This window comes from Crocodylus porosus, unplaced genomic scaffold (assembly GCF_001723895.1).
Source record: "Crocodylus porosus isolate Cpor-Errol unplaced genomic scaffold, CroPor_comp1, whole genome shotgun sequence".
NCBI lineage: Eukaryota > Metazoa > Chordata > Crocodylia > Crocodylidae > Crocodylus > Crocodylus porosus.
Window position 1 is genome coordinate 18,003,517 of NW_017728907.1, and position 19,162 is coordinate 18,022,678.

The 19,162-nt window shown below is 46.1% G+C and overlaps 1 protein-coding gene across 2 annotated transcripts in view; it reads right to left on the reverse strand.

Annotated features, from left to right (window-relative positions):
• ASTN1 (astrotactin 1) overlaps nt 1-19,162 on the reverse strand; it is a 207,519-nt gene that overhangs the window by 24,002 nt on the left and 164,355 nt on the right. For both annotated transcript variants that reach the window (XR_002100181.1, XM_019530886.1), the window contains exons 12-16: nt 16,846-17,012; nt 15,777-15,971; nt 14,350-14,477; nt 8,699-8,803; nt 7,859-8,047 (exon numbers count right to left, since the gene is read on the reverse strand). Coding sequence is in view for 1 of the 2 variants with exons in the window: in XM_019530886.1 (XP_019386431.1) it covers nt 7,859-8,047; nt 8,699-8,803; nt 14,350-14,477; nt 15,777-15,971; nt 16,846-17,012 (784 nt within the window). In the remaining variant the exon portion in view is untranslated. The remainder of the gene's footprint in view (nt 1-7,858; nt 8,048-8,698; nt 8,804-14,349; nt 14,478-15,776; nt 15,972-16,845; nt 17,013-19,162) is intronic.

Below are 19,162 nucleotides of genomic sequence, written 5' to 3' on the forward strand. Positions count from 1 at the left end.
ACAGTGACCAGCCTGAGACCTCTGCAGACAGGGTGCAATCAGCCAAGTAGATGGGATAAGGTCAAGGGCAGGCCAGGAGCAGTGTCCAGAAGTGGGGTGAGTGGGTGGGGATGCAGCTGGGATCACGGGGCAGTGACAGCAATGGGCCATACAGAGAGCAGATCACAACTCTGCCCCAGGCCCCAGCTCCATGCTGTCACCATCCCACAATCCCAACCATGGCCCTACTGCCTGTCTTGCTCCCAGACACCACTTCTTGCCTGGCTATTGCCCCATTTCATCTGCCTTGCTGAGCACATCCTGCCCGCAGGAGTCCTGGACTGGTCTAATGGAATTTAGGGGCAGGTTTATGTTCACAGTATCTGATGAAGTTACAGCTGTTCACCAGAGCTCCCCAAGAGATAGATAACAAGGTCTAACAGCCACAAACTCCAGGAAGGCCAATTTAAACTAGATATAAGGAAAAGGTTCTTTACAGTGTGAATGTCCAGGGTCTGAAACAGACTCCCCCCAGAGGTGGTGCAAGCACCTGCTCTGGACTCTTTCAAAAAACATCTGGATAGTTTTCTTGCTGGGAATCACTTGATCCCAGCTATAGCGGGGGTGCTGGACTTGATGATCTCACAAGGTCCCTTCCAACCCCTAATGTCTATGAAATCTATAAGTCTCCATGAAGACCCTGTCCACTCACTCCATCTGGCACCCCCGACTGATCTAGTAATCTACCACTTAGGCAGTTTTGGTGAGCTGTTGGGAGGGGGCAGGGAGTGCTGACCCAGCCCCCAAGCCCAATTGGCCCTCCCACACAACTAATTGCCTACTCCTGCTTTAAAAGGATGCAAGGACTCTCACTCTACCTCACAACACCCTGCACAAGGTTGGGCTGTAATCATAGTTCTTGCAATCCAGGCACACAAGAACCAGGGGAAATCTAAAGTACTGCAGAATTGGCTGCACCTGAAATTCTGCTCTAGGACAGCACGGAGCCAGGAGATAGGAGCCATTTGATCTACGGTGCAGAGCTACAGCAGCATTACAGCAGCTTTCCCCATGTAGCAGTTGGGTAGCAAGGAGAAATGGCTATGGTTTCACTGAAGGGAGGAGTGATGACTGCAGCTGTGGTACAGGCCATGCTGAAAGTGGCCAACCTTAGACCTAAGCTCCATTCAAGTGGCTTCCTCTCCAAACTGGTGTCACACCCTCAGCTAGTGGATCTGAGTTTAAGTAGAGGAGGGCTTTCTTTTTCACTATTTAAGGACCTTGGGTTCAAATCCCAGTAATGGCACAAAAAGGGTGAGCTTCACCCAAATTAATGTCGATCATAGAAAAATTAGGGTTGGAAAGGACCTCAGGAGGTCATCTAGTCCAACGCGGTGCTCAACTATATCATCCCAGCCAGATGATGTAGGGATGTTACAGAATTTGCAAGAAATGCAGCACGAGCATGCCTCTAGCTAGCAGCCTTAAAAGCACCTCTGCAAAGCTGGCCAATAACATTTGCAACAATGTGGTTGCATTTTGCAGAGAACCTTTGCAAAGTCTTTCACTGAAGAGTATGCTATTTAGAATTACACCATCTGAAGGAGCTGGCTATTTCTTGGTCACCTTTTACTGGTCCCAGAAAGGTTATGTTTGCAAAATTTTTCTGAAAATGTATCACTGCATGTGCACTGCTGAAGACCAAGGCAAAGGTCAGCAGATGCAATTTTGATCAGCTCTTTATCAAGTACCTGAACAGGTTCTTGAAGAAGTGAACATCACTTTGCATGAAACATATTCCGAATACATTGCATACAATGACAGTGCTTTGCACCTACCTGGCATCTGCATCCAAGGAGTGCAATGCACTTTACAAGGATGAGTAAAGAGCATTACAGTCTTTTGACAGACAAGAAAATTGAGATAAAGAAATCTGATTTGCCCTGGGTCAGAGAGTGAGCCTGTGGCAATCACAAATAGAATTCAGGTTCCCTGACACCTATGTTCTAACTAATACATCACTGTTGTCTCTTGTAAACTGTAAGCCATTATTTTAGAGCCAGGGTTACCCTTTCAACAACTTCAGAGTTAGGAAAGATAATTTGCCAATATTGAGCAGCAATACAAAGTCCTGATAACTGCATGCTGCAGACTCCCTGAAGTCTACCATGAGTCAATGAGATCCAGACAAAGGGGGAGCATCTACCAGGCCACTGAAAACCACTGGTGAGCATATGTGATAAGCAGAGATCCAGGTTTTCCATTTGTCATGGAAAAATGGGGCAAAATGCAGATTTTCTCTTTTAAAGGAGAAAATCGCGCATGTTCACGTGAAATCACAGGGGGGAATGCCGTGACATGATGGCATGGCATGGCACTCCCTCCTGTGCCAGGTACTGCCTGCTGAACTGGGGAGGCGGTTCCTACCTGGAGCTGGTCTAACCAAGCTGCACCCCCAAACCCCACTGCAGGTGCAGAAATCTGGGCAACATATGCCTTTTGGTGCATCACCCCTGTCCCCCTCCCCCTCCACACATCACCTATGCCCACACACCCCCTTCCTCACACACCCACCCTATTCCTCACACACGGGGGCTAAGACCTGGGGGCCATGAGTGAGTGAAGGGTACTGACAGGGGCAGGGAGCTGCAGGTCAGGAGTGAGGGGCAGCAGCAGGGTTAAGGGGGAAGGGGTGTGGGTTGGAAGTGAGGGTTAACAGCATGGGTAGGTCATATCATGGCATATCAGGGATGTCCAGCACCACAAAGTGGTGAGGTGGGGGCAGTCACAGCTGGACCCTACATCCTGGTGAGCAAAGAGGGAAGGGGAAGCTCTGATTCTCTATGATAAAAAAAACCAAAATCAAAAGCCAAAATAGATAGGTACTTAGAATTTATTTTATTATAATGATTGAGACACTGGTAGGTTTCCAAATTGCTTTAAAATTGCAAATACAGGGTCTTGATAAAGTCCTTGTGCACTTTTAAACTTTAATAACTTAGGTTGTAGGTATGATAGAAACAATCTGTAAACGGCATTTAAAAACAAATTTATTAAAGTTTTAGGACAACTAGAGTACACAATGCTAGACTTCAACATAACCACCATCCATCATGATACAGTGCTCAATCTGATCTTCCAACTCCTTAAAAGCGTCTCCCAGTTGCTCTTGAGTTACTGCACTAATTGCATGGGTGATCTTAGCCCTAAGTTCCACCAAAGAACATGGTTTTGACAAGTGAACTACACTTTTAACATGTCCCCATAAAAAGAAGTCCAATGGTGACAAGTCAGGTGAACGAGGCAAAGAGGACACATAGGGGGTGCACGTGGATGCACCCCCTGAGTGTGGCAGTGCACCCCCTACAAAAAGGCACATGTCGGTAGCACCTGTGGGTGGTCACCGCTCGTCACCCTGCCACTGACACCGCCAGCACCATCTGCGGGCATTCTGTGATCACCACTGGTCGACGCTACTGGCAGCACTCCCCAATCACCACTGCCATGCTCCCACTGCCACACTCCCACCGCCGCCAGTGCAGCCATGCCCCCCTAGCCACCAGGGGCACGTGCTGTTCATGGAATGAGGTGGCCAAACAATTGGTCCACCTCTGCCTATCCACTTCTCTAGGAAAACATCATTTAGGAACTGTCATATATGCACAGCATAGTGGTATGGAGCTCCATCTTATTTAAGAATAAGTTTATTATTACTTATGACGTCTAGCATTGTGTACTCTAGTTGTCCTAAAACTTTAATAAATTTGCTTTTAACTGCCGTTTACAGATTGTTTCCAGCATACCTACAACCTAAATTATTAAAGTTTAAAAGTGTGCAAGGATTTTATGAAGACCCTGTATGTTAATAAAACATTGTGTTCAACTGATACCTATATAGACATATAGTATGATACCTATACATATAGTGGTGTTTCATTTTAATCATACAAAAATGTGGATTTGGGGATTTTTTTAAATAAGAGAATTTGGGGTTTTTGAACAGAGAAAGCTAGGATCCCTGGTGATAAGTTCCCCTTTGGGCCTAATCCACAGCAGCTGGTTTCCGGACCAGATAAACAACCCCAGCTCTTGAGCTCATACCATAGCACTTCATATCACAGTAATATGTCCCAGAGAGGTGATAACATTAATACTCAGATCCCCAGGAACCAACTATTTGACTTCCAGTGGCTGTCTCCATGAAACAGAAAGCTTCCAGCAGCAGAGGTACAATACATGAGCAGATCTTGAGATTCTGGGAACCTTAATACTGCTTCTCCCTTCACTCTTCCTAGTGAGCAGTGTGGCTTCTCTCTATTTTGCAGTGTCTTGAATCAATTTTCTACTGAACTGGCAGAGGAGGCCAAGGTACCTCCCATGAAAGCAGGACCTACATACCCACTTGGCTGGTGTATCCTCCAAGCTAATGTCTCCCTTAGAAAGAGAAGGGAAAATGGAAGAGAAAGGAAACTGAGTGACATATCTACAGACATGTTTCATTGCCTTTAACTTTGAATGGAGAAAGTGGCAGATCCTTTCTTCTTAAAAGGAAACTGCATTGATGTCCCCTACTTGGAGCTTCCTGAGTGCCTGCACAGCAGGAGCATGTTGTGTTCCACCAGGTGAAAATACCCACCATGTCTGAGATGAAAGGTAGGATTTGCCTGTCATTTCTGAGCCTTCCACTGACAACCACCCTTCACTGAAGAATGATACTGTGATTAGGACCTTGCTCTCAGCAACACCAGCACAAAGCCTGAGTAACCTTACCAAAGCAACTGGAATTGCCCTGGATTTATACTGCTGTCAGAGAAAGCACAGTTTAGCCCTGGGAGAAACAAGAATTAGCTTGACCTTGCCTTTGAACTGAGTGAGATGAAGCTCCATCCTTCCAACAGGTTGGTAAAGGATTCCAACACTGCCTTTATGTCACAATGAGTTGCAATGTTGTGGCACTGAAGTACAACACATGTATATACCTACCGCCCAGCAACATCTGTATAGAGATCAGCAGGATGTGAAATACCCTGTTCTTAGCTGGTGTAAATCAGTGTGGCTCCACTGGAGTTAGTGGAGTCATGCCAATCTTCAACAGCTAAAGACCTAGTCTATGAACGTTTGCGTGGAGTTGTGTCATACTTAACATCATGATGCATAAGTTCACCCTACAGGACAAATACTTAAGGGGAGTAATGCTATGGGGAGCTTTAGATTAGCAACAGCAGTTAGGCTACAGGTCTTCACATCATCATGGCCCCTATTTTTTTTGTACCTAGAGATTGCATGCAAATGCTCCTGTCTACAGCTGTAACAATTGACTCTGAGAGATTAGGTCCTTAAATTGTATCTCTGTTATCTAGGATTAAACATCTCTGGTGCTGCTGATCTGGGCAGGAAGAATAAGAAAAGGAACAGAAGGTAGTAGTGACTAAAGACTGGGTTATTAAATTGTGTGTTTCTTCTGGCACAAGGCCACAGGTTCAGTTTGATACTGATAGAATTTAACAATTCCACATCAATCATACATTTGCTTCCAGAGGTTTTTCCAGAAATTCAGCCCTGAACCAACAGTGTGATCTGTGCAACTACTATTTATTATTGGGAGGCAGTTAACAAGTCAGTTTTCCTCTGTCCATGCTCTAAGAAGCTTACTTTTAAAACATTTTGCAGAGGAATAGGATAGTGCTGGCTTAGCTCTGAGACACCCACAAAAAAAAAAAAAACCAAGCCTGTTTAAACTAAAAAAGGAGACAAGACCATTTCCCAGCTTCCCCATTGTGCTGAAAATGGACTGCTTTGGGATAGCTTTGAATTGCAGCTTGGCAGGCACAGGGGGGGAAGGCAGCAGCTACAGAGAATGGTCTGTCTGTTACAATTTTTCAATCAATATTAGCTCTTGACATTCACCAACAAAATAGCTAAGAAGTGAAAATGGCAGGTGCCAGAACTGGAGTGACAATGACATGCAATACTGTTGGGGAGAGGACAGAGAACCCAAGACACCTGAAAAGGCCCAGTCTGAAAAATAAAACTGAAGAAAATAGCAAAAAAAGCATGCTATAGTCAAGTTGCCCATGGCAGAACCACAGTGGATTTATGCTATGGGAGAAGAGATGGGAAAAATCCATTTCAATGTCTGTATGAATCCAAAAATCACACAAGAGAGGCACCCATGTCTGATATCTACCCAGCCAGGTCAGCACACATTCTGGTAAGTTTATTTTAGTGCCAACAGTTTGTTTCGATCCCTAAGGTGTATATTTCTATCTGATGGACTGTCTAGTTCATCTCTTGCAAGTACATGTTCCAAATGGTTTTCAGCAACATGCCCACAAACTGTTACATTAAAACCAAAGTAGGTGAAAGTCCAGGTATCAGTTGCACAGGTAGTGCCCAACTCATGCAGCCTCACTGGCCTGATGCAACACGTGGGGCCAGTCTGTGGGGCCAGAACATTGGCAGCAGGATGAACAGCAGCAGCACTAACTGGTGCAGTTCCTAGAGACACAGGAATCAATGTTGCCACCACTTCACTCCCACTAAATTTCTGGATCTGTGGAAAATCCCACAGACCAGACGACATGGCTCTGCAAGCCCTATCTTGATCATCCCTGTACTTCACCTCTGAAAGCACAGAGACAAATTCAGGATTTTCCCTTGCATTCTGACTCTGTTGATCAACGGTGGACATCTCAGCACAGAAGTGTTGCCTGGGAAGTCCTGTTGCATCTAAACAGTCAAATGAGAAGTGTGACAAGCAGCCGCAAGAAGACCGGTGTCAAACAGAAGTAGAACAGGGTTACTGGAGTCCCACACAATATCACAGCTGGTCCTGCTTGCAGAGTACTGCCTCTGTTACTGCAGGAACAAAAATATCTGAGGGAGACAGCATATAAGAGGAAGAAAGAGATGGCTAGAGGGAGATTTTCACAGGCACAAACAGCAAGACAGCACCTAACTCTCACTGACCTTCAGCGGCAGTTGGGCACTTACGTGCCTCAAATCTTTTGAAATCCTGCCATTAAGGGATACCCATACACATATGCCAAAAGATCCTATACTTGCTTGCATGAATATAGTGCTTTGGTATGTCACATTAGCCTTTGCTCCCCCACATCTTGGACTAGAAATTTCCTTTCTGTACAAAAGCACAACATATTTGCACAAAGTCTCAGTTTGCAAAATTAAACTCCATTTCAGTCTCCATGATGAGTTCTCTAACCAGCCCAACTAGCTTCAACCAGGCAAACTAAGCAGCTATGTGTGCATCTCTTAGCTCTCTGTTTCTTGGCATGTCCTGTACAGTGACTACTTCATAAGTAGTTTCCAGAAATTAAAAAAAAAAATATGCTCAGGTTCTGAGAGAATAAAATCACTGCACTGGAAGGAAAATCCATCTCAAAACCCAGAAGTAAGAGTGCAGAAGTGGAAGGAGACAAGGAGATTAAATTAAGATTAGGTTAAAAGACAAAAGATAGGCAACAAATGGTCCCAAATCAGACAAAAAGTCTTAGTGGAATTAATACACTAGCCTTCCACCTTGCTAGGAACTGTGGTATTTTGTCAATGGCCTGATCCAGTGCCTACTATGAGGCATTCCATTGACTTCGAAGGATGATCTACACCAAGCAGTTTGCCTATGTCACAAAGCAAGCTGCAACTGGCCAAAGGGATTCAAGCAGGGCATGTAAAGGAGAACACAACCCAACTTTCACTTGGTTTAACACACTGCAGGATAATGGTAACAAAACACACCTTTGGTGCAGCAGTGCACAAGCTGGTCTGGGAAGGAGCTCCTCAGGCCTGACTCCAAACTACTTGCGTCTGCCTGCAGGTGGAGACCTGCAGGAGAGGGCAGGTCTTGGTCACTAATTCCTACCTTTGCTGATGTCTTCATATTCTAGCCAGAGCTGTCGCTGGACCTGCTTGTTGGGATACCAGATGGAGCAGGACTCCTCAAAGCCATAGACTGCCTCTTGGATGTAGTGATTACCAAAATGGTCCAGGAGGGCCACAAAATCTCCTCGGGAAGTAGCTCCATCCAGAGAATGGAGGGCATTGCTGAAAGCTGGAGGGGACAGACACAGCAAAGCAACCGTGAACAGAAGGCACTGGTGCATTCTCAGAGAGGGTGGAGGCAGAGCCCCCTCCAAACCTGCCCATCCCTGCCCCTTGCTCTATCTCTCAGACCACGGGCACTCTGCACAGGTCCTTTCTTTAGTCTTACTGCCCTGCAGTGAGCAGGGGGCTTCTTTTTTAACGAGCCGGGAGATGGGGCTGGGCAGGGCAGGGCAGCCATGGCAGGGCTGGGAGAGCGGGTGGGTGTGGGAGGTGGGGCTGGGGGAGCAGGCAGGGGATGGGGACTAGTGGGGGTCCCCCCATGGTCCCCCTCCCCAGCCCCTACTTATTAGCGTGGAGTCTGGGTCCAGCTCCCTGCTGCAGCGAGCTGGGACTGCCCAAATCACCAAAGCTCTCCGAATCTTTTCCAAATCAATTTCAAGAGCTTTGAATCGATTCAGACCTTTTAACTGGTTTCCTGATTCAATTCAGATTCAGAGATTCAGCCACCGAATCAGACCAAATCTCCTCCAAATTGAATCAGCACCCAAAGGTTCACATAGTCCTAATGGCCATAATGAGTACAAAGGATAGAAACCTCAATCCATCCAAATAGTTTATAAGGCTATTTACCAGCCAGCCTCTGTCCCAGCATACTTACACTGAGAGATGGTCAGCTGGTTGAGGCGGATGTGGTACATGACCGAGCGAACCTTCCAGTGTTGCAGCAAAGGGTATCCAGACACCTCGCTGAAATTCACCATCCCTGAAGGAGACAGGACAGAAATGCCCTCAGCATGGGAAGGGCAGAGAGTCTGCCAGCTACCATGCAGTGCATCATGTCTGGCTGTTAAAGGAGATGTACCTAGGGAAGTAAAGAGGTTCAGGGACAGAGCCCAAGATCATTCCCACAACACAGATCCGACATGAGAGGCAAGAAATGGCAAGTGGGAGCTTCCAAAAGCCCTAAGTGTCAGCCTAACTCTGCCCCTCTGAACTCAGTAAGAGCTCTTCCATCATCTTCAGTGGTCAATGCCAGGACCCTCTGGGAAGTCCCATGTACTTTCCTTTTAAAGAGCATAAGCCAAACATGAGATTAGAGAAGTTAGGAAAAAATTACCCCTAGGAGCAAGGTGTTCCATAATTATATACCATGGGGCATATTGAACCTTACTTTAAAACAGCTGGTGCTGGTCACTATTGGAGACAAGATAAGTTGTGGTTGTGATCCTACCTGCCCCTGTGGTCTCTTGCATTTTAAAAAGCAGCATTCTGCCCAGCACATCCAATTTGAGACAGCCTAGAAACCGGATGTGCTCATTAGTGAAGGTGTGTCATTGCTGCAGCCTCCAGTGCAGATCTCTTAGCTAACTGCAACAAAGAAACAGCGTGGGTTTTCTTCTACCAGATGTGCATTGCTAAGGGATTCAGCAGTCAATGACCTCTACATTTTCTTGCACCATCAAAGGATGGCTTGGATCTTAGGGTTCAGCCTGAGTTTGAGAATTGTTTTGGAATTGTTCTGAATTAAAGATGTCTTATTACTATTGGCATATATCTGGCCCTAGAAGCCCCATTTGAAAAAAGTCTCCTAGCAGCAGGTGCTGCTGTGTAAGATAAATATTAAACCTACTGTGTAAGACATCATCAGTCCAAATGAATGTACAAGGAAAGGAGAACCATGCCAATTTCACAGACCAAGAGCTGAAGATGAAAGAGAGGAATGAATAGACTTGTCAAAGGCAGACTTCAGGGCCAGGATTTGAACCCATATCTCCCAAATCCCCAGCCAGTGCCTTAGATCTAATTCTCCACCCACTGGTGAGCTTTGTAACCACAAGGCATTATCATTACTACAGTTCCCAGTGAACTGCTCCTTGCTTGACAGACATGCCAAACCCATGCTCAGCACAGAGAGGATTGCTAATGCCCCAGGTAGCAAATGGCTACCCATGCCTGATCCACTACAAAAGGACAGTGTTGCACTGAGAGGGCATGCCGGCTGGCAGTTCTGTTTAACAAGCTGCTCAATTAAATCTTGCTTGAGGCAACAAAATGAGCCAGGCTGGGCAGAAATGAACTGGAGGAAATAACCATGGGGGGAAGGAGGAGTCTAATTATTCAAAGGCTGTTTGAGGGTCAGCAACTCTTCAGTAATTAAAATCACAACTTTAAAAGGAGTTTGTTTGGGTTTGTTTCCTCTCTCCATGCTGGGCACTACTTCTGAAGATAACGAGCCCTTTTTTCCCAGAAGGCCAGTCCCAAAGGCATGCCCTAGTGTATTAATTACTCTGCTAATTAGATTTTTTAATGAACCATCCTCTAAGCACAGCAAGCTGGGCATTTCCATGTTCACTGCCTTCACTCCACATCATGGGAAGTTGTAGGCCCTTGTTTCATGCTAGAGGGAGTGGACACAGCCAATAGGGAGCCCAGTGGGACTCCCCCTTGGCTGACAAGTATCACATACAGGAAAGGAGAAGGCATAGATTTGCTCCTAGCCTCTCACAGCATGGGCTCCTCTTCTCTAAGCATCTGGAACAACCATTGTAGGCAACAGTCTTTATGAGTGCTCTGCTCCAGTGAAAAACCCCAGTCTGTTGTCTTGCCCCTTGACTACCCAATTTCTGTGTTTAAAAGATAAGGAATTACCCCAACACTGGCTCCTCAAGTCCTACCCATAAGAAATGCAAAGACGGTATATGGAAATTCTTTAAGAATAAGTTTATTAAATATTCTGTTAAACATGCATATTAATGGATATGGCTATGGTGTCGAGAGTGTGCTATAAAACAGTGAAGGATAACTGCAGTACTTCCCAATGATTCTCCTGGATGGCTATGGCAAAACACAGTCTGAGTGTGCAAGTCAAACATGGACAGAGTGCTTTTAGAAGTGTCTCTACATGTTTTGACATCTCCACTGCTGTGAGCTGGGCAGAAGCTGCAGTCACATCAGTGACTATTTTCAACAGGAAGCAAAGCTGAGCGATGGGTTCAAAGAGGACAGGTGAGCCAGAGACCTAGGGAACAGCCAGGAATGATCACAGCCAATGGCTGGTGATAAGGAAGGTTATGCCATTAATACCACAGATATTAGTATTTTGTGGTGGCAAGAAGTTGACTACTGTGGCTGTCTTAAAGGGGAAAAAAAACATTATCCAGTGTCCTTTTTCTTATTGACCAGTGACAGGGTCTGTTGTTATATGCCGACTCTGATGCAGGTAACTGATGGCACCTTTGGAGGCAGTCACCTAAGAGGTTCAAAAAGGATTTTTTTTCCCCTGACTATGAAGATCTATCTCCAGTTTATAAGCAACTGCAGAACACAGTTCCTGTTGCTGGGCTCAGACTCTTTGCTGAAACATATGAGACTCCATTTTCATACCACTAGCCATTCTCATACAGTTGTGGCTGGAATGCTTGTTAGCCAATTACACAATTGTTTGCAGTCCTGTTTAACAGCTGCCAGTAAGCAGGCAGAAAACCATACTTAGAAATAAAGCCTTCACATAAATTGCCATTTGCTTCTTCCTTTTATTCAGTCACATTAGAAAGGTATCATCTTCCAAGTGATCCAACTGGCTATTTGTAATTTGCCTGGAGTTGATATATAATCTGGGATTTAGTCACCTGAATTCCCTGCAAATTATGCAGTTAATGTTCTTAAGCAGTTCAGAAAGTCCCAGCCAGCCATAGTTCATTCCTTCCAGAGTGAGACCTATAATGCAGAGCTCAATCCCTAGCACCTTTCAAATGCCTCACAATATTCCTAACGCAATCAAAGCATGTTAAAGCATTGTAATCATGTTGATTGGTGTCCCATCCAGAAAAGAAGAACCAATTAACAGGGCCAGGAATGTAGCAGCGTATAAAAGCATATTAACATTTGGATTTGAGACACTGCTTATGGGGATAAGCTTGCTGAGTCTCGGGGTATTATCTGATGTACAGCTGAGTGTATCACATTAAATAAATGTATAAAACCTTGTAACAATATGGTGTAACATGCAGGGTATACCCAGCAGCTGTCTGCTAGCAACAATACCTGGGGTGCTGAAGGGCAGAACTGAGGTGACATAGCAGAGTTGTGTAAAGAACCACAGAATGGAAAAACAATGGGTGCTTCTGGCCAAGATGTACAGCTGATACTGCCACAGGGCAGGACCAAGGTAGTATCATGGCTAGGTATTTCTCAGAAACACCCATGCCTTCCCTGCTGCACTTCTTAGCAGTTAAGAAAGGCTGCTGGCCAGCTTCAATCTCAGGCAACACACAGGTCACATCACAGTGGGGGACACTTTGTCCAACCATTAGTTCTGGTGACTAATTTGACAAACATGAGCAGGGAGACACATCAGTCTTAGTCTGAAGTCAAGTAGAAGTAAGGGGAGTAAATGCACCTTACAAACTAACCAAAGGAGGGTAACCAAAGTAGGTAGACAGACAGACACATAAATATAGCACAAGCTTTCATGGGCGGAAACTCACTTCATCAGTTGCTGTGAAAGCACATGCTCAAAGCTGTGTATAAGAAAAGATAAATTCAAATACAAGAGCAAAAGCAGGCAAAGAGAGAGAGAGAGAGAGAGAGAAAGAAATAAAGATGTGAGGGAGGGGGTCAGTGCTGGGAGAGGCAAACATACAAGCAATAAATCCATAGAAACAGGAGTCACAAAAGCTAATCCAGGTAACAGGAAAAGAATCCAGTGGTAGGAACTTCCAAATGACATGACCCATGCCTTAAGGATCAAAGTAGAACCTAATAACGTCCCATGTCCCAACCAACAACAAATGATGTTGAAGAAAAGGAAACGTGCCTGTGCCTTTAAATTCTTTTCCCTTCAGTGCTTGCTATTCTTGATTACTTTAAAGTGTTCTCTGAAAAGTGATTATGCAAAAATGGCCCCTTCTTACTCAGCAGCTCTGCCCCAAGTGTATTCAGAGCAATACCAAAATCTGCTTACTTTAGTGAAAAAAATATGGTTTTACTGTTTTTTAACTACTATCAGCCAGGAAGAGCCAGCACAGCTCTGGGAGAATGAACTGACTTATTTTCCAGCTTTGTGCCTCATCAACAGAATTGTTAACTAAGATCCAATTACAAATCCACATGTGTAATTATGGGGACTTCTCATTATAGCTTTTGTTATACCTGCCTGAGCATGCTGGAGACAGGCAGGGTGAAATGGAAAGTGTATTTCAGGTCAAGGGGGGAGAGGCTGTGAGAGGCATTAAGGAGGCCAGCATTTAACCTGTACAGTCTTTACCACTGGTGTTGATGTACAGGATAGTGAAAATAAGGCTAGATTGTCAACTTCACTATTGATAGTTTTCTATTGGAAGTAGGCTGGTACACAGAAGACCTGGGTTCACTTCCTGGCTCTGCCACTGAGATGCTCCATGACCAGCGGCAAGTCCCTTAACCTCTTTCTATCTTAGTCTCCTCTTCCATAAAATGTTCATTTTTCTATTTAGACTTCACACACTTTTGAGCAGTAAGCATGTCCCTTGTTATATGTTTGTACAGTGCTTAGCACAATATAGCTCTGGTTCAGATCAGCCTACTGTAATGACTAAAAACAAGTACTTTCTAGGTATGGGAGTATAGCACTACAGCAGGCAGCTGGATGGCAGGGGAAGGTTCTAGTCCACCATGATTGTTTGATGAACCCCCAAAAGGTTAGAGAAGAAAAGGGAACAACACAAGGACTGGAATTGGGAGAACATATTCTCTGGTTATTTGATAATTGAAAAGTCTAAAAAAATCTTGTCTGGCTGAAATGAAATATTTAATTCAATTGCAAATTGAAATGTTTAAATTACCTTCAATGACCTTTAAATATTTTTGGATTTTAAAAAAAAATTAAATTAAAAGGAAATTTTGAAGTGAAAAATTATATCAAACCAAACATCAAAACATCTCAATGTGCAAAGGCAGCAAAACAAATTGCTGCAATAATTCTAAAAATATATTTCCATTAAGTGAGCAATTAGATAACGCTGAGAGGCATGTGTGTGATGTTTAAATGTTACTGAGTTGGCATTTTTGCCAACACTTCACTCATCTTTCACTAGGGCTCCTAACCAAGGAGTGGGGGTATCCAGGACAGAGATCTCCCAAGCTTGGGTATCACCTGACATTTAAACCAAGTAGGACTGCCTTCATTTACAGAGTGATACAGCTGCAGTCAGGCAGTGAAACCCTTCCCCTTGCCTTCTGCTTTGCTACCTGGGCAGCAAGAATTCTTCCCAGCCTTCCGAAAACAAAGCATGGGAGGTGAGGACCAACAGAGTGGCTGGAATCACTCACCAGTCAGGAAGTCTGGATCAGGCGTGGGCTCAGACAACTCCTCCTGGCACTGGTTCTCCAATGGGACAGTAGCCACCACCAGGCCATCTGGAAGCTGCTGCTCCAAGCCCCGGGCAAAGTTGTTCAGCCTGGAAATTCCAAAGAGTTATCACGTCACAGAATCATTGAAAATTACAGTTGCAAGGGATCTCAGGAAGTCACCTAGTCCAACCCCTTGCTCAAAGCAGGACCATCCCCAACTAGATCATTCCACCCAGGGCTTTGTCAAGCTGGGCCTTAAAAGCCTCCAAGGATGGAGATTCCAGCACCTCTCTAGGAAACCTGTTCCAGTGCTTCAACACCCTCCTAATGGGCAAGTTATTCCTAATATCCAACTTAAACCTCCCTTGCTGCAATTTGAGACCATTGCTCCTTGTTCTGTCATCTGTCACCACTGAAAACAGTCCAGCTCCATCCTGGTAGTTGAAGGCTGCTATCAAATCCTCCCTCGGTCTTCTCTTCTGCAGCCTAAATAAGCTCAGTTCCCTCAGCCTCTCCTCATAAGTCATGTGACCAGCCCCTGAACCATTTCTCTGGCTCTCTGCTGGACTCTCTCCAACTTGTCCATGTCTTTTCTATAGTAGGAGGCTCAAAACTAGACACAGTACTCCAGATATGTGTATGTCTGAAATTCAAGGGCTAGATCCAGAGTTCTGAAGAATAAGATCTGTTCTCAGAGACATAGGGTTTTAGACCAGGATGGACCACTACTCATCTAGTATGAACTCCTGCAAAGCAAGTCCAAGACTCTACCAAGCAATTCCTGCACCAAGCCCTGCATTTCTGGTTATGCCACAGCATCTTTCATAAAGATGCTTACCCTTGATTTAAAGCCTCAAGGTGACAAACCGTCCACCAAGCTGCAAGCTGTTCCAATAATTATAAACCTGCTCTTTATTTCTAGCATGCATTTGTATAGCTTTCTCTCCCAGCCACTGGATCCAATTACATACACCTTCATCTGCTAGATTAAAGTACCCTCTGCTATCAGAAATAGATCAACTGCTGAATGGTCACTGGAAGCTCAGTGTTGCCACCACAGCCACTCAACTTAAAAGGATGGTCAATCTCTCCAAGTCTATTTTAATCCAACCTTCCTTTTGAGACTGCTGCAAAGCCCTAGCATAATACAGTAGTGAGTTTGACAGTTGGACTGTGAAGTGCTCCCCTCTCACAGACCCTGCCGTGCATTCACTGTCAGTCCAAAAGCCATCCAATAAAAATGACTTCTGAATGTCTGCTAACTACTCCTATGACCCCAACCCCACCTAGAGAATTATGACACTGTGCTCCTGAGACTTGGAACAGCTTCCTAGGTGCATTAAGTGTTCTCAGGTCAGCAAAGCAGAAGGCCATGTGTAAGGAGGGGACGTGGGTGCCCTATTCACCTGAAGGTCCCTTTCAACACCTGTCCAGGAGCCACCTCCTTGGAGTGGTTGTTGTATCCATAAAATATTTCCCCAAACAGAGTCTGATTCATGGGCAGCTCTCGGCTCTCCCCACAGTCACCCCCCTCTGGACAGGACTCCGAGATCAGCTGACACGATCGCCCATCCACTCCGAGTTTGTAGTCTTCTATGCACCTGCCAGATGAGGAAACCCAAAACAAGCCATCAGGATGAGGGACCAAGCCAATCCATTCAGTAGAGGGGTAGCAAAGGAAGGGCATCACAGGAAGGGAAGAGGGGACTTCCTCTGCAGTCAGCTGGAATGACCCTGGGGAAGAATGCAGCCCCTGGAGCCACAACCATTAGAGACAGAAAGCTCCTATTTCCACAAAGCTGCTTTGTAATCAATAGACTAGTGCTTTTCCAGCCTCCTGTATTCAGCCTTGTTCATTAAGACCTCTGACCATTAGGAAACTATACCCAATATTTACGCTTTGTTCAAATTTCCTCCCAACCATGATCCCATGGGATTGGGGAGAGCTAGCTTCCCAGGCAACCCAGAGCCATACTGTTTAGCACTTGGTTACAAGAAGTTACAGTGCAGAAAATCTCAAGTGGAAAGAATGATCTTACTTCACAGCTGGTAGCATAAGCTCATAAACATATACCTGTTTGCTCTCCCCAAGGAAAAGAATACAGCTTGCCCCGGTGGGGGTGGGAGGGGTTCTCTTGCTAACCTCAGTGATGGCTTGCAAAGAAGGAGGAGGCAGGGTGTTCTGGTGTTCCTCCATAATCCATGATCTTGGCCACACAGTGTACAGCTGTCTAAGGAAGAGGTAAGCTCCAGCCACCCAACACACATGTGCACCCTTCCAGATAGCTTGGAATATGTATACAACTATATAGCTGGGTGATACTCAAAGTACTGGATGTCCAGGGGGATGCATCATAAGACTGTTAGCAGAACAAAAGCCATACATTTTCTTTTGGAGTTTGTCAAGTCCAAGATCACACGGATTCCTCACCATGTCCCTGTCTGACAGATGATGGAGCAAGCTGTGTCACTCACCCACAGAACATAAGGATATTGTACAGAGTGGGGTCTTCTGGCAGGGGCACCATCTGCTGGAGACACAACTGTTCACAGCCACCATTGAAGCCGTCCGAACAGTCTACCCCAATGTGTCGATCATAGCAACCGGTGCCATCCTTCATCGGGCTGAGTCCTGTTGGGCACTGGCACAACAAAAAGCAACAGTGTGACAAAGACTCTGCCTAAAGGAACTGAAAACCTTTTGCTCAGCTATGAAGACAGCCTGGAACTAGCAACTTAATTCTGCACAGGATATTCCCACCTAAACTGGCAGTATTTCAAGAAGGTGGCACTAACCTTACAATAACAAACCTGTTTGCATCTCCCATCTGTGCATTGTATGGAGCCAATTTTCATCAAAAGATTCAATTAGACTCCATATATTTGGACAGGAATAGCAAGGGGAGGGGTGGATTAGGACTGAGGTGCATGGCATGGCTATGTAGCAGCCCAGCACTGGTTTCTGCAGGGCAGGACTCAAGGGAACCTGGTATGGAAGTACAGCTTCAAAAATGCAGTGGCAGGGGGTGCTTGCTCTCAAACACAAGGTGCATTAAGCAACTGGATACAGGGCAATTAGATGGCTGGAGGTGGACCCACCCAGCAGGATCACAGCTTGCACACACTGGCCATTAAGCAGAACTATAAAGCGCAGGGGTTACACCAAGTGACACCAAGCCCATCTGCCCTCAAATGTGAAACCACCTTCCTAGACTCCTCAAAGCAAAAGGTAGAAGCACAAGAAGCCTCCCCAGCACTGCCCCCTGCCCCGTTTTGCTCTCTTCTCTCTGACATCAGGCCAGCATGGCACAGAGGCCAAGGAACAGCAAGCTGGCAGCAGGTGTACCACTTAAATGTGTTTTTCTCTTCCTATCACCCTGATTGAAGATCACACAACAGGATGCACATTGCACGCTGACACTAATTCTGCAATTTCCAAAACAAATGGCACCCTGCAGGCTTGCTAGACTTCCCTCCCAGTCCAGCCCCTATGCCCCCACCCCACTTTCCCCCGCACCAGCTGGAGCGCCGGGGACGTGATGGCACTTCAGGCAGTTTACGAGGCTGCCTCTCACAGTGCAAACCCAGATGTTCTGGATGATGGCAAACAGGCAAATGGTACTACTGGGGATCCCCCCAGCGCCCTTTCCCCCCTGCTCAGTGGCTATCCAGCTGTTTGGCCAGATGTGCTACCAAGCAGTGGGGGAGATGCATACTCCTGATTGATTTGACTCCTTAGTGGCTGACAAGGCATTGCAGAGGGAGTTGGAAAGGGAAGAGTTTTTAACAGGCTTTAATTTGCCATGGTGAGGCTAGGAACTGACTCCTTCTAAAACTCATCCAGTTCAAGGAAGTTACATGCTCCTGTCTGGCACAGTATGACATTCTAAAACCTACTTCGTGACTGGCACGTCATTGCCTCCTGCTCTAGGTGATCACCATTCAGAGCTCATCCCTTTATCCCATGGCCCAGCAAAGGCTTCTAAAGCTCACAGAACATGTTGGTAGAACATAGGAATGGAGGCTACCACAAGTCGCCTTCAGCAGGCTTTAAACTAGGCTCGTCGGGGGAAGGGGAAGATGAGGGTGGAGGAAGCCTTGGACCACCAAACCAAGTGTCACCCGCAGGAGAAGCCCAGCCTAGACTGATGACGAGCAGAACAAATACACAGGTAAGTAACAGGGGCCTGGGCAGTACTGGGTAGTACGTGGTCATCATGGGTGACCTGAACTTTCCAGACATCTGCTGGGAAGAGCAGTCAGCCAAGTCTGACCACTCACGTAGGTTCCTAGCCAAGATACGGGACCGCCATCTAACCCAGGAGGTGCACAGCCCCACCACGGGAGATGCCTTGTTGGACCTGGTCCTGGCCATGGGCGATGACCTGGTGAGGGGGCTGCGGGTGCTTGACCACCTGGGCGACAGTGTTCATCACCTGCTGGAATTCACCATCCAGCGCAACCTGGCAAAGGCCTACAGCAAGGCAGCAGCCCTGGACTTCAGGAGGGCAGATTTCAATAAGGTAAGAAGAATAGTCGGGGAGGCACTGAGGTCCTGGAGCGGAGGGGAGTTGGGTGTCCAAGGAGAGTGGTCGTTCCTTAAGGAGACGATCCTCCAAGCCCAAAGGGAGGTAATCCCAACACGGATCAACGGGGGCAGGAGGGCGCAAAAGCCCCCGTGGCTCACCAAAAGCATCCAGGAGTGTCTCCCAGCTAAAAAGGAGGAGCATACCCAATGGAAGGGAGGGGCCATCACCAGGGAGGACTATACTGCAGTGGCTTGGGGATGTAG